The 16,603-nt window shown below is 37.0% G+C and overlaps 1 protein-coding gene across 1 annotated transcript in view; it reads right to left on the minus strand.

Annotated features, from left to right (window-relative positions):
* Positions 1–16,598, minus strand: part of LOC105993354 (vomeronasal type-2 receptor 116-like) — a 66,790-nt gene extending 50,192 nt beyond the window's left edge. The window contains exons 1-4 of the mRNA XM_013026586.1: positions 16,218–16,598; positions 14,733–14,960; positions 13,773–13,896; positions 10,827–11,705 (exon numbers count right to left, since the gene is read on the minus strand). Coding sequence (XP_012882040.1) covers positions 10,827–11,705; positions 13,773–13,896; positions 14,733–14,960; positions 16,218–16,598 — 1,612 coding nt within the window. The remainder of the gene's footprint in view (positions 1–10,826; positions 11,706–13,772; positions 13,897–14,732; positions 14,961–16,217) is intronic.
* Between the last annotated feature and the right edge of the window lie 5 nt (positions 16,599–16,603).

Below are 16,603 nucleotides of genomic sequence, written 5' to 3' on the forward strand. Positions count from 1 at the left end.
ACTTTCTACCTAAGGTTGACGAGTTCTCATCTTGCTCTTAATGATTTCCGAGAGAGATACCTGCAAAAACAGACCAAGTAATCAAATACAGTGACAACAGGGGTTGTAGGATCAGGGAAGAGCATACAAAGAAACAAAAAATAATCACAGAGTACATTAAAAAGATACTGCATCTTGTATATATATTTTTCTAATTGGGGGAGGGGAAGGGAAATAACAAAATGCTGAAATAAGGATACAGTTCACCCAGTGTAACAATGAGATGTACAAGAAATTATGTTGCAAACGAACTTTACAACTTTGTGGGGGTGGGGGAGGAGGAGAGAAGGAGGTGGAGAGGAAAGGATTGTTAGGGGAAAATTAAATGAGGGGGTAACAATGCTAAATAGAAAATGGACCCATTACCTTGCTCATGTAACTATAACCCCTCTGTACGGTATCTTTACAATAAAAAAGTATATTTAACTTAAACAATAGACAGGAATTTACAGGGATAGAAAAACAAAGCACAAACTTTTAAAAATGTTTATTGTAAAGGTGATGTACAGAGGGGTTACGGTTACATAAATCAGGGAATGAGTGCATTTCTTTGATCAGTGTCTTCCCATCCCCCATTACTCTCAGAATTTATGGCCCATACCTCTCCCCACAAATTGTATAGTTTATAGATACTTTAAAGAAGAAAATATTACACATTCCTACTAGAGGAAACAAATATATAAGGATGATGTAATTAAGGATTTACGGTATATAATATTCTGAAAAAGGACTTATAAAATGAAGGAGAGACAAAAAAGAAAGGCTATTGATATACTCAAGAGTAGATAGGAAAAGATTGCTGTGTTGGGACATCCAATGGAGAGCAAGGAGCAAAGAAAGCAGCACTTGAGGAAGATGAGCTGAGAGCTCAGTTGTTGGCGTTGAAAATGGGAGTGTTGTTGTGCTTTAAAAAAACTAAGAGCAGAGAGGTAAGGAGCTAAACAGACTAGAATAATCCCTAAAGGGTCTTTATACTCCAGAAAGCTCTCAGATTTCAGCAGGCAGAGACTTTTCTCTGTGTTGGCATCCTGAGCTAGTCACCTCACACTTACTCCATATTTAGCCAAGAGTAGGAATTACCATCAGTTATATAGCAATTTCATTTCTCTTCTTCTGTTCCACTAGAAGAATTTAATTGTTCAGTTTAGCCCATTATGGCATCTTGTTGTTTAATACACCAAAGAAACCAATACTATGCAGCATACATTTTAAAGTGAATACTGTTCAAGTTTTTCTTGTTACATTTCTCCTTGTTTTCCATCATATTCATGGCCGAAAAAACTCCATTTTGATCAAGACATGTCTGTTTCCCATACATATATAGAAGAACATCATTGCTGTTTGAAAAAGTTAGCTTATGGGAAGTACCATGATAAGCTTGGATGTAAAGGGACCCTAAAAATAAACTACATTTGATGCTGTTGAGAAAAATTTTAACATCTGGAGTTGCTCCATTTGAGAGTTAGGACACACCTTTACTGAAGACTAACCATACATACATAAACGACATCAACTTTGAATTACGGTGAATATATATTTCATCTCATCATATAATGAAAATAAGTGAGGATAATAATGCTAGCATACATGCATCAATTATGGAGAATTAATTATTCCTTCAATTTAAATATCATGTGATTTGTGTAATATACATTATATTAAATCTTATTGCATCTATTCCCGTCTTATCTTTGTAAATATAAATGTGTGACCCCAAAGAGCACATGAACCATTATGTGCCTGACAGTTTTCCTAGTACTAACATATTGTATTATTGTGCTAGAATTGTTACAATTGGTTTATTACTATTATATAAATTATGTAGATCACTGTAGGATAAGCTGAATCAAGAGCTAAAAGACCTTAAAAGGAAAACTATAAAGTCTTGAATAAAAATATAGAAGAATACATGAGACTATTGACAACTTCTGGTGTTTCTCGATGGGCAAAGGAAGGCCTTAAAGGTCAACAATGAAATAATTTGAAGATTTTATGAACTCACAATTTTGACATGACTTGTTTATCACAATGGCATTTAATCTATTAATAAAGAGAGTCTCACAAGAATTTGTTTGTGACTATGCAAAGTCTAGGTCAGTGTAAATGCCAATGTGGGAAATGCAAATTAGAGTTGCCCTGTGGATCACTGCATGGGATGCTAAAAGAGCAAAAAGAAAATTTCCCTTCTATTTAAATTGGCATATAACCAAAGTAAATAAAATCACACTACCTAAATTTGTGTATTTTTGTAAGAAATACCAAAGAAGCATGAAACAATATACATATATGTATAAATATGTATATAGTATGACTGTGTCTAAATTTCATATATCTCAAATGGGAGTTAGTGGCTTACTTTTGTAATCCTAGCTACTCAAGAGACTGAGATATGATAACCCCAGTTCCAACACTTTAGCATTATCTTCGCTATACGTTAAGTTAGCTTTCAAAGGAATTATGCCACTAATATTGCTCCTGTGTATACCATGCTTTCAATACTAGGTTTATAGCTATATGCAAATTAACATGAGTAGATTTACATATGCATCCATTATTAGAATCTAACTTCCACATATTAGAGGAAACATGATCTTTGTAAACTCTGACCATGACTTATTCACTTAAGGACAACTTTCCAAGAGACTTTCATTTCTCTACAAATGACGTAATACCATCTTTTTGCATTGATGTGTAAAACTGCAATATGTCTCTCTGGTCTGTTTCCATGACCATGGTCTGTTTCTATGGGGAATAGTGCAGCAACCAATACTGTTGTGCCTTACCGTATCCAGATATGTACATTGTGTAACACTGCTCAATATGTGTAACACTGCTAAATAATAAGGCAGTTCTGGCTTGATTTTCTTGAGTAATCTTCAAACTGCCTTCTATAGTTGTTGCACTAGGTTATATTCTCATCAACAGTCTAAAAGAATTCTTTCTCCTCATTCACGTTAGTAAGTGGTGATTAATCAACTGTGTCTAGAAGGATGTGAAACTTATTTTCCACCAACCAACTTCCATTAAATATTATTCATGAAGTCAACAACTTCCACATGAAGTTGAGCTATGTGCCTGGAGCATACCTATATCTAATTTTCAATGACTTAGGATAAAGAAATGGTGAAAAATAAATGGAGAAAGCTTGTAAGATCTAGGGGAAAATAGAAAAAACACAAGTAAATAAGATATATATAAAATCTACAATTAAGACATTTAAAGCCAACAAGATTTTCAAATAGTGAAATATATGTATTATAGGAAAACTCAAATATATAATGATTAGACTATTAAGGATTCATGATACATAAAATTCTCAAAAATGATTTGAGACAGTGAAGGAAAAAAGAAACTGAAGTAATAGAATACTAATACACTCAAAAGTAAATAAGAAGGGTGGAAAGGGGTCACATTAATCAAAATGCATTGTATTCAGAACTGCTTTGAATCTGGCAACTCCTTTGTACAATTACTTCAAGATAATAAAGCAGTTAAAATAGAGAAGATAGGCAAAAATAAGTCCAGAATCATTGGAATACATTCAGGGTAATTGGAATAAGAAGAATAATTCAATATTCATAAAAAATAGTCAACTTACAATGAACATCATAGAACTGGGAGAATGAGTATAAAAATACTATCATTACTTAAAGTATTTTCCCAAACCTAAACTAGGTTCTGAGGGATAAAATTAGTAGAGACACGCTACAGAGGCTCTATGATTTTAGAAGGACTTATATTTAACATTAGGATGGATTTTTTCTCCAAGAATATGTTTTGCCCCATATACCATGCAGAGAATTTCTCTCTGGTCTCAACAAGATGATGTAGCACTTAGGGACAAAGATGCAGCCTAACAGGCCAGCGCTGGAAGCTAAGATGGAGAAGACCTCCACGGCCACCATGGTTTTCCCCTTGGTGCTGTGGTAGACAGGCAAGAAGGTGACCCACACACTACAGAACACCAACATACTGAAGGTCAGGAACTTGGCCTCACTGAAGGTGTCAGGCAGGTTCCTGGCCAAGAAAGCCACAGTGAAGCTTGCCAGGGCCAGGGAGCCCAGGTATCCCAGGACACAATAGAAGGCAGTGGCTGAGCCTTTACAACTTCGGCGGGGGGTGGGGGATCAGGGAGATGGGAAGGGATGGAAGGGGAAACAAAGGAGGAGGCAACAAGGCTTGATAAGACATGTATTAATTACCTTGCTCATGTAATTATAACCCCTCTGTATGGTATTTTCACAATTAAAAAAAGAAGCAAGCGTGGTGCAATTTGATGGATATTTCATTGACTCACTAACCAATTTTGGTAACAGTGACATTTTAAATTATGACTCTTCTCATCCAACATAGGCTTCCTATTTACTCTTATATTTTTCCCTCCTGAATAGATTTTCTGAATTCAGGACCACAATTCTCACTGCAGACAGACTTTGGGGTCTAAAAAAGGCAGATTAGTGTTGATGAGACACAGGTTAGTTATATTTAATACACTCAAATTCGAGTATTGTAAGCAGTTGTATCTTTCAGAATCAAAATTTCTGTATAAATGCATGTATAATAATATATATTCATCTGGATGGTATTATTTTAGGTATTATAACATACTGAAATGCAAGTGTTTTAAGTCATTGCTCTGCCCTTCTTAATGGAAAAAGTAGGAACTGTTAAGTAACCACTCTCTGAAGATGGATAATCATCTAAAATAACAAACAACTAGACAATTGATTATTGATTGAAACATAGAAAAATGAATAAAATTAAACATTCTTTCTTATAAATTGACTTTCAAAGTTATTGTGTTACAGTGATACAGAGCTTTGCAACATAGATGATATTTATATTTGGGAAACATAAAAATATTAAGAAACAATTGACAAGTAAATATACTCCATATGAACACATTAATCAATTACTTCATAAAAAATGTTCTAAATGGCTAGTGCCTATGGCTTATTCCTGTAATCCTAGCTAATCAGGAGGTAGAAATATGAGGATCATGGCTTTTAAAGCCAGAGGGAGTGAGAAATTCTGTGAGATTCTTATCTCCAATAAAACACAAGAAAACCGGATGTGCAAGTGGCTCAAATGGTAGAGCGATAGCCTTGAGCTGAAGAGCTGAGGGACAGCGCCCAGGCCCAGACTTCCAACCCCACGACTGAAAAAACATGTTCTAAATAGGAAGTTGATTGCTTACTTTACTGTATTATTAATGAAGACAAGTGGAAGAAATTCTAGCAAGACATATGTTCATTTAGTTTTATTTCAGATCACCATTGTTTGATTCCACGAACCTCTGTAAATGCCATGGGCCATTCTATCATATCTTTGGATAGAGATAATTGATGACCATGTGGTGCATATGGAGAAAAGTTTTCCACTTTAATCAATTGCCAAAGACCTTCTGGAAAATTTGCAAAGGTTCACAATGTCATACTCTGCCACCAATTTCTTTGTCTCATCCAAAATCACTTGGTCACCAGCAGGATTGTTGTAATGGATTTCTTCACTAAGGGGTGGAGCTAGAAGATATACATCCACCAGGGTGAAGTTAGTCAAAAGTTCACACAGAAAACTGGAAGAAAGAGTATGTATGTCATTGATTTTCATTTCTGTTTAAGAATCCATCTATAACAGAATAATGTAGCAGAACTGAAAGTCTATAGAGAACTAATATAAAATAATGCTCACAAGTCCTAAGATGCAAATAATTAAGATAACACCTCAAGATTAAAAATCTACTAGGTTCACTGAAATAATCACAAATCTTACACATTCCACTGCCTGGCTACACAGACAGAGAGAAATCTTTTATGAGTAATTCCACCCTGTAATTCAGTTGAATTGTTATAAAAAAGTACCTGATTAAATTATTTCACTTATGAAATATGAACAACTTGCACAAAATATTGAGGTGAACAAATTTTTCTTTATTGCTGACCTGTTCAAATAGAAAACCACTAAGTGCAAAATTGAAAGCTTGAGCACTGAGGTGTTAGAGATAGCTGGAATGAAAAGAATAAATACAGAATTAATGAAAAATTTATTCTTGCCACTGCTTTTTCAAGTAAAATTCTACATGGTTTAAAAACTATTTCAAAAACAAAATGGGTGATGGTGGCTTACAACTGTAATCCAAACTACATAGGAGGCAGAGATCAGAGGATCACAGTTAGAAGCCAGCCTGGACAAGAACGACGATGAGATATCGCCAATTACCTACTGAAAAAAATCAAGAAGTAGATTTAAAAAAAAATGGTTTCACCTCCTGTTTTCTCTGGCTGTTCGTCTTTTTGTTGTTGTCTGTCTCTTGGGGGAATTTAACCGATGGAAATTGAACTCTTTTTGGTTGGTGAGAGCTGTGGTGTTTCCCTACTTTCCCATAGCCATCTTGCTCCCTCCTCTCCTTTTGTTTTTAATATTTTGCTTTTTGTGTAACTTAATTGCTGTTCTGTTCAATCCCAGATATATACTCATCTTCAATTATTAGACCTTATCTTTCATTGTGTGCATACTTAATTCAGATATCGATTACTCATTTCAGAAACTCTCAGCCTTAAGTCCTTCAATTGTAGTATTATTTCTTTATACTTATAGAATTGTTTTCTTGTCAGTCATGGGGCTTGACCTCTGGGCCTGGGTGCAGTCCCTCAGCTCTTCAGTTCAAGGGGAATGCTCTACTGCTTGAACCAAAGTGCCCCTTCTGTTTTTCTTATGGTTTATTGGAGATAAGTGTCTCATGGACTTTCCTGCCCAGGCTCACTCTGAACCATGATCCTCAGATCTCAGCCTTCTGAGTAGTTAGGATTATGGGTGTGAGACTCTGGTGCCCAGCTTTTCTATAATTTTTCTGTTTCATGTCTAGATTTTTTATTTCTCATTTTTCCTTTTTTTCTTTATCTCTCTTCTCCTTTCCTTCTATCCTTTACCTCTCTCTGAATTTATGTCTTAGTTATCTTCCCTCTCTTCTTTTCCCTCCCTACATTTCTGTAATCTTATTTTCTCCTCATAATTCTCATTAAATGTATTAATTTGTGGTCAACTGACTCCTTCTTTGATTCTCTTAGTCCAATGATCCATAGTTGTTTGCTGTTGAACTAGATTGTATCTGTAGAATGAGATTGTATCTGTACTCATTTTGACTGTGTCAAACAATCTGTGCAACTACAGGCTTCTGGTTGATGCTTGCCTCAAAATAGTGTTCTAGCTCAGAATTAGTTTGGCTGTCATACACAAATGGGCAGAACAGGCAGAAACACAAGAAAAATGACCAGTCCAGGAATCTCAACTTCCACTCATGGTAATCAGGCAACAGAGCAGTTAATGAATAATCTGGGCTAGAGTCCCTAAAATACTCTACAAACACTACTGCTAAACATGTTGAATTAAAAGATTGAGAGCCTGCAAAGGTCCTTGTGTGAGCACGATAGGGAAACATGAGAGCGTGATGAGGTTAACCAAAGATTAATACAGGTACTTCTCAAGTGTGATGAGTCTAACCAAAGATTAATGCAGAAATTTTGGGAGCTAATCAAAAATTAATACAGGAATAGCCCTAGTGGGGTGAGAATTAAAAAAAAAGATTAATGGAGGCATTCATGGAATCCACAAACAGAAAGCTGGAGGAATCTATGGAGGCCACAAAGGGAATGCTGAATGAAGCCCAGCTGAAGGAAAGGGAGTCCAATGAATCTATAATCAATCAACTAAGGGATTTGAGAATGAACACTGAAAACCAAGTCAAAGAGGTAAAGAAGTGCTTACAAGTTCTAAAACAGAGCTCCAACAAAGAATTTGAATTCATCAAATCTGAGCAATAAGGAAGGAAAGGAAATAAAACCAAAGTAGAAAGTCTTGACAGTAGGATAGAGAATGCAGAAGATCAAATCTCTGGGATTGAAGACAGCCTAGACCTTATAGAGGAAGAACAGACAAGTATTCAAGACAAATCCAAGAAATATGATAGATTCAATATATAGAAGACACCATCAGAAGTCCTAATTTAAGGCTAATGGGTGTAGAGGAGAGCCTAGAGACAGAAGTTGAAGGTTTAAGAAATTTAGTTAACAGGATCCTAGTAGGGAACTTAGAAAAAATTGTATTAAGTAAAGTAAGCCAGGCCCAAAGAAACATAGGTTCCACGGTTTCCCTTATTTGCAATAACTAGTACATGTGTAGGACAAACAGAAAAGGCCAAAAGCCATGCACATATGACCATATAAGATGATGTTAAGCAAAATGAACCCCAAGGTAGGGACACAAATACCTTTTTTCTTTCTTGTTATTCCTTGTAACCCATTTATAATGCACCATATGACTTTTGTTACTTTGTATATTTCTCCCCCATGGTATAACCCCTATTTTCACTGTATTTGTGGTTGATGACCTGCATCTTCTATATACACTTCTTTAATTCGGGGATGTGAGGGGGAAAAACAAACAAAATCCTTAAATAAGGATACAGGTTGATCAATTCTTAACAATGAGATGTACAAACCACACTTTTTAAAATGAACGTTATAACTTGTGGGACGGAGGGGGGATGTAGTCGTTGGGGAGGGAGGAGTTGGGAAGGTGCAGAATGAAGTGATGGTAGGGGGAAACAAAGGAGAGGCAACAATGCTCAATAGGAAATGTACTCATTACCTTGCTCGTGTAACTGTAACCCCTCTGTGCAGCATTTTTACAATAAAAATTGTATAAAAGAAAATCTGAGAAAGCAAATGAAAGCAGAACTAAGGAAAAACTTCCCATGCTCCTGGATTGGGAGGATTAAGAGCATGAAAATGGCAGTACTGCCAAAGGCTATCTACAAATCAATACAATACCTATGATTATCCCAAACTCATTTTTCAATGAAATAGAAGAAGCAACTCAAAAATTCATATTAAACAAGAAAAGACCCCGAGTAGCAAAAACAATCCTTAATGGAAAGAATAGTGCTGGAATTATATAAATACCAAATGGAAAAAAGACAGCCTCTTCAATAAATGGTGCTGGCAAAATTGGTTAAACATCTGTAGAAAACTTAAGCTAGATGCTTGTATATCCCCCTACACCAGAATCAACTCCAAGTGGATCAAAGACCCAAAGGCAAAGCAGATATACTGAAAACATTACAGGAAGAAATAAGAAAAACCCTAGGTCTCCTTGATACAGGGCAGAATTTCCTTAATAAAGACCCAGAAACACAACAATCAAAAAAAGGCTGGACAAATGAGATTGCATGAAGCTGCAGAGCTTCTGTATGGCAAAGGACATAGCTAGCAAGATCAATAGAAAGCCCAGGGTTTGGGAGAAAATCTTCAGGAGTCATACAATGCACAAGGGTCTCATTGCTAAAATATATTGGAACTCAAAAAATTAAATTTCCCAACAACAAATCCTCAAAGAAACAACTGCCTGATTAATAAGTGGGCTAAAGACTTAAGGAGACACTTCTCTGAAGAGGAACTAAGAATGGCCAATAGACACATGAAGAACTGCTCAACTTCTCTCGTAATAAAAGAAATGCAAAGAAATTAGAATAGCTATAAACAACAAATCTAATAACAACAGATGTTGGAGGGGATGTGGCCAAAAGGGCACCCACTCATTGTTAGTTTCAATCACTTTGGAAAATGTATGAAGGTTCCTCAAAAGACTAACCATAGACCTCCCCTATGACCCAGCAATCTCACTTTTGGGCATTTACCCAAATGATCACAAACAAGGCCATACTAAAGCTAACAGCACACCTAAGTTTATCATAGCATTATTCACCATAGATATGAAACCAAACCTGATGCCCCTCAGTAGATAAATGGATCAAGAAAATGTGATATATATATATCCACAATGGAATTCTATGCTTCCATCAGAAAGAATGACACTGCCCCATTTGTTAGGAAATGGAAAGACTTAGAAAATTTTATATTAAATGAAGTAAGCCAGGCCCAAAGAAACATAGGTCCTATGGTTTCCCTTATTTGCAATACTATACATCAAAAACTATGTACATATGACCACATAAGTTGATGTTAAGCAAAATCAACCTCAAGGTAGGGACACAAGAGGTTTTATCTTTCCCATTGTTGTTTCCAATGTATTTACAATGTACCATGTGATTTTTTTGTTTCTATTGTATGTTTTTCCCCCATGGTAAAACACCTGCTTTTACTGTATTTGATTTCAGTGCCTACATCTTGTATATACATTTTTCTAATTTGTTGATGGGAAGGAAAATAACAAAATACTGAAATAAGTATACAGGTTATCCCATTATAACAATGGGATGTACAAGACACTATGTTCAAAATGAACTTTAGTACTTGGTGGGAGGGAAGGAGGAGATGGGAAGCTGGGGAGCGAAGGGAGAGTAGAGGAAAAACAAAGGAAGAGGTAACAATGTTGGACAGGAAATGTATCCATAACCTTACTCATGTAACTGTAAACTTTCTGTACAGTATCTTCACAATAAAAACCATATACTAAAAAGATAATAAAACAATTAAAAAAGAGTAGATAGGAAAGAAATAAGTACGGAGTTACATGGAATACATTAGGAGAAAATCAAATAATGACAATTCTTTAATGTTGACACTCACAGAGTCAACTTGCAATAATCATCATAAAAGAAAGAAAATGAGTAAATCCCTGTTACTTTTTAAGATATTTTTTCAAATACAACAAAATTTTAGTGAGAAAACTAGTATAGACATGCAATAGAGGCTCTGTGATTTATAGAAAGACATACATTTAATATTAAAATGGATTATTTCTCTCAGCATGTGTTTTGCCCCTTATACCATGCAGAGAATTTCTCTCTGGCCTCAACAAGATGACATAGCACTTAGGGACAAAGATGCAGCCTAACAGGCCAGCACTGGAAGCTAAGATGGAGAAGACCTCCACGGCCACCATGGTTTTCCCCTTGGTGCTGTGGTAGACAGGCAGGAAGGTGACCCACACACTACAGAACACCAACATACTGAAGGTCAGGAACTTGGCCTCATTGAAGGTGTCAGGCAGTTTCCTGGCCAAGAAAGCCACAGTGAAGGTTGCCAGGGCCAGGGAGCCCAGGTATCCCAGGACACAATAGAAGGCAGTGGCTGAGCCTATGTTGCACAGGATGATAATATGGCCATGTTCTGAGTGTGCATCGGTGTCAACAAATGGAGGAGAAGTGCCCAACCAGATTCCAGACAGAATGAGCTGGATCAGCGTGCAGATGGGAATGATGAAGTTAGGCATTCCTGACACCAGCAACCACCGCATCCTTCTCCCTGAAGAAGTTACAGAGAAGGCCAGAACCACAGTAACAGTTTTGGCCAAGACAGTGGAAACAGCCACAGTGAACACAACTCCAAATGTGGTCTGCTGGAGGACACACGTGGCTGTGTTGGGATGTCCAATGAAGAGCAAGGAGCAAAGAAAGCAGCAGTTGAGGGAGATGAGCAAGATGTAGCTGAGAGCCCTGTTGTTGGCCTTGACAATGGGAGTGTTGTTGTGCTTTGTAAAAATCCCAATAACAGCAGTGGTTAGTGCAGAGAGGCAGAGAGCTAAGCAGACTAGAGTCATCCCCAGAGGGTCCCTAGAGTCCAGGAAGCTCTCAGATTTCAGCAGGCAGAGGTTTTTCTCTATGTTGGCATACTGATGATCTGGGCACCTCACACACTGTTCCAAATCTGGCAAGGAGTGGGAGTTACCATCAGTATGTCAGTAGTTACCTTGCTTCTCTGCCCTTGCCCCAAGAAGTTAATTTGTTGAGCTTAATCCATTGTTCTGTGGTGTTGCTTTCCAAACTAAAGTACAAATTCTAAGAAGCATACAATTCAATGTGAGTCCTAATCATGTTTTCCTCATAAGTTTCCCTACATTTCAGCATTTTCCTTTTTTTTTTTTTTTTGTGTCCGGTCATGGGGCCTGAACTCTGGGCCTGGGCGCTGTCCCTCAGCTCGTCAGCTCAAGGCTAGCGCTCCACCACTTGAGCCACAGCGCCACTTCCAGCTTTTTTCTTTTTGCTTATGTGGTGCTGAGGAATCGAACTCAGGGCCTCGAGCATGAAAGGCAAGCGCTCTACCGCTGAGCCACCATCCCAGCCCTCAGCATTTTCTTGAAAGCATTTCCCATTATCCAAATATGGAAATAAAAATCTCCTCTACATAATTAACATACCATGTGAAATAATCTGTGCTATTCCTTCAGAAACCAGATAATTCATGAGAAATGTACACATTATGGTTTGGACCTGAATATGTAAATTCCAGAGAATTAGATATAATCAGTAATCCTCATAATCTTCCCTAGATTTCCCCACCTCAATTACACATTGAACTTTTCAAAGCAAACATGGTGGAGTTTGATGGATATTTTCCTGACTCAGTACCCTAATTGTGAGTCTTCTCATCCAATATAGGCTTCATATTTACTCTTATTTCTGTCCTCTCAGAATTTTTTACCTTATGTTCTACTGTATCTAAAGTCCATATCAGCAATAATTTTCTCTTATTATTTTATAATTTATCAAGTGCTAATCACATTTCTAAAAAATACACTTATGACATGATTTCAAAGTAGAATTAAATCATTTCTGAACCTTACACTCTTCATTCTCTAGAAATTGAAGTATATATTCAAATATGTCCAGAATGTTCTAGTAACAATAAAAATTATAATCATATACCTTTCTTACAAATTAATGTGTTTTCAGTATGCTTCACTCAAAACGCTGCATTTTTCTGGACTTTAGCTTAGAGGTTAGTTCAAGTGGTCCTCTTTCTTTTTTAGTTTTAGTTTTATTTTTTTATTGTGAGAATACCGTACAGAGGAGTTACAATTACATGGGCAAGATGACGAGTCCATTTCTTATCAAGCATTGTTGCCTCCTCTTTGTTTCCCCTTCCCCCCTCCCCCACCCAGTCCCCCGCACACTCCCAGCACCGCCCCCCCACACCAACGTTATAAATTTCATTTTTTGACATAACAAATTGTACATCTCATTGTTGCAGAGGGTCCACCTGTATCACTAGTTAAATAACTTGTTTTTTCCCTTACCCTCCACAAATTATACCAACATCAAATACAGTAAAAGCATGGGTTAAAAAATATGGAACACTTGGGCTGGGAAGGTGGCTCAGTGGTAGAGTGCTTGCGTTGCATGCCTGAGGCCCTGGGTTCCATTCCCCAGCACCACATAAACAAAAAGAAAAAAGCTGGAAGTGGTGTTGTGGCTCAGATAGTGGAGTGCTAGCCTTGAGCTAAAGAGCTGAGGGACAGCGCCCAGGCCCAGAGTACAGGCCGCACAACTGAACCTCCCCCCCAAAAAATGTGGAATCCTTTATGAATTTGCCTGTCATCCTTGTGCAGGGGCCATGCTAATCCTCTCTGTATCATTCCAATTTTAGTATATTTGCTGCCAAAGCGAGCACTCAAATGGTCCTTTTGAGTTTAAATTTTGCTACATAATAATACATTTTGCCATATTACAGATAATGATTTAACATGTTTTGTGGTGGAAAGGATATCATGTACATGGATACTGGTCCACAAAACTTATCTAAATCTTCTATCACTCTGCAGGTGTTGTGACTTTTCTGGCAGGATTTTATCTTTTATAACATGCAAATTCCTACCTAATAATAGGAAGGCTTTTGTCTCTATATGCTATCTATTGTGGACTGTTCCTATTGTCTACTATTGATTGAGAAACACTAAGGAGATACGGAGAATGTCTCCAATACTTACACTCTTACCTGTACCATTAGAAATCTCATTCTCAGGGCAAGGGATACAATCAAAGCAACAGACAGACTTTCCCTCCTGAGGGGATTTTCTGAATCCAGGACCACAACTCTCACTGCAGACAGACTGCGGAGTCTAAAAAAGGAGATTAGTGTTGATGACAGACAGGTTACTTATTCTTAATATTCTCAAATTCTAGTATGATAGATATTTGATCACTCAGAATCAAATTTTCTATAAAGATGCATGTATAAATATGTATATACATAAACAATTGGATGATATTATTTCAGGTATTATATCATAGTCAAAGAAAAGTGATTTAACTTCTTCCTATGCCCTTCTTAATGGAAAAAGCAGGAACATTCAAGTAGCCATTTTTCTTCTTTTTCGATTTCGTTTTTTTTGGTTGGTCAGGGGGCCTGAAAAATGGGCCTGGGCACTGTCCCTCTGCTCTTCAGCTCAAGGCTAGCACTCTGAAGCCAAAACACCACTTCCACCTTTTTCTGCTTATGTGGTACTGAGGAATTGAACCCAGGGCCTCATGCATGCAAGGCAAGCGCTCTACCTCTGAGCCACCTTCCCAGCCCACCATTCTTTTTAAGGTGGGAAATCATCTAAAATAAGAAACAACTGGTCAATTGACTATTAATTGAAACATAAAACAATGAATAAAATTGAACATTCTACATTATAAATTAACTTTCAAAGTTACTGTGTTACAGTGATATGGAGCTTTGTAACATGATATTTATATTTGGAATGCATAAGAAAAAATATTAAGAAATAACTTGGCAAATAAATATGCTCCATATCAACCCGTTAATCAATTACTTCATAAAAACATTTCTATATGGGAAGTTGGTAATTTACATTCTTGCTTTATTGACGAAGACAAGAGGAATAAATTCTAGCAAGATATTTTGTTCATTTAGTCCTACTTTAGATCATCATTGTTTGATTCAACACACCTCCGTAAATGAGATGGGCCATTCTATGTTATCATTGGATAGAGATAATTGATGCCCATGTGGTGCATATGGAGAAAAGTTTCCCACTTTCATCACTTGCCTAAGACCTTCTGGAAAATTGCAAAGGTTCACAATGTCATACTCTGCCACCATTTTCTTTGTCTCATCCAAAATCACTTGGTCACCAGCAGGATTGTTGAAATGGATGTTCTTCAGAAAGGGGTGGAGCTAGAAGATATACATCAACCAGGGTGAAGTTAGTCAAAAGTTCACACAGAGAATGGGAGGAAAGAGTACATATCCATGGACTTTCATTTCTGTTTCAGAATCCATTTATAACAGAGTAATGAAGAGAACAACTGAAGGTCTATGGATGAATAATATAAAATAATGCTGATAACTCCTAAGACTCAAGTAACTGTTCAACATAGCATTTCAAGATAAAAAATCTAGTACGTTCACTGAAATGATCATAAATCATACACATTCCATGCCTGGCTACACACGCAGAGATTTTCTAATGAGTAACTCAACTGTGTAATTCAATGAAAAAGTTATAAAACTACCTCAATTAGAAATAAAGTATTTCTTATATGAAAAATGAAAAATTGTGCACAAAATATTTGAGGTAGAAAAATTTTGAATTATTGCTTGCCTGTTACAAATTCAAATACAAAATCAATAAGTACAAAATCGAAAGTGTGAGTACTGACATGTTACATATAGATCGAATGAAAACAATAAGTAACGAATTCTTTAAAAATTCACTCTTGCCAATTTGTTTTATCAGGTAAAATTCTACATGTTTTAAAAACTGTTTCAAAAGCAGACTGGATAATGGTGGCTCACAACTGTAAAGCAAAGTACTTAGGAGGCAGAGATCTGAGGATCCCAGTTTGAAGCCAGCCTGGACATGAACAACCATGAGACACTTCTCTCCAATTACCTACCGAGAAAAACAAGAAGTAGAGTGTTTGCTTAAATGGTCAACTACTCACATTGAGCAAAAGAAGCTGAGGCCCAGAGTTCAAGCCTAAGGGATGGCACAAAAAAATCAAAAACAAAAACCATCAGAGACAGCTAAGCTGAGTAAGCTTTTCACTTTCTCTCTCTCTCCATTATTTTATTTTATTCGTTGTTGTTGTTGGTCATGGGGCTGGAAATCTGGGCCTGGGTAATCTCCTTGAGCTTTTCATCTCAAGGCTAGAGATTTACCACTTGAGCCACAGTTCCACTCCCAGTTTTCTGAGTGGTTTATTGGAGATAAGAGTCTCAAGGACTTTCTTACTAGGGCTGGATTTGAATCTCCATCCTCATATCTCAGTGTCCTGAGTAGTTAGGATAACCGGTGTAAGCCACTGGCACCAGGCTACACTTTGTCTGTTAAAAAAAAAATCTGTCATGACTACCTAGTTTGGTTTGAATGAATCCCTCTTACAATGTCAGTTTGCTGATAGCATTTACTTGCCAGTGCAAATTCTTCACCTGAGAAGGGGAAAACTGAAGTTTTCTTCCATTTCCCACTGGCTGTGCTTCTGCTTGACCAATAAGCATCTCATGAAGGGCCTGAGCCACAGCATACACAGCATTATATATATAGTAACTCTCTTCCATCATGCCCATGTCAAAAAGGTACCTAGGCAACCATTCCAAGGACGCATTGGCTGGACAGTTCTTCCAAGTGACACAGCTAGACTCAGAAAATGTGCACTTAAAAAAGCGAATCCACACCAAAGCAAGGAAATAGTCTTCTGGGTATTTGGATGGGTTAGCAGTTTTGATAAAATTGTTGAAACCAGAAATCTCTCCATGGTGGTGTGAGAAAATGAGAGGGGCATGGAGTGAATGTAACAAAAAATATTTCATCACAT

This window comes from Dipodomys ordii, unplaced genomic scaffold, assembly GCF_000151885.1.
Source record: "Dipodomys ordii isolate 6190 unplaced genomic scaffold, Dord_2.0 Scaffold95, whole genome shotgun sequence".
Lineage (NCBI taxonomy): Eukaryota > Metazoa > Chordata > Mammalia > Rodentia > Heteromyidae > Dipodomys > Dipodomys ordii.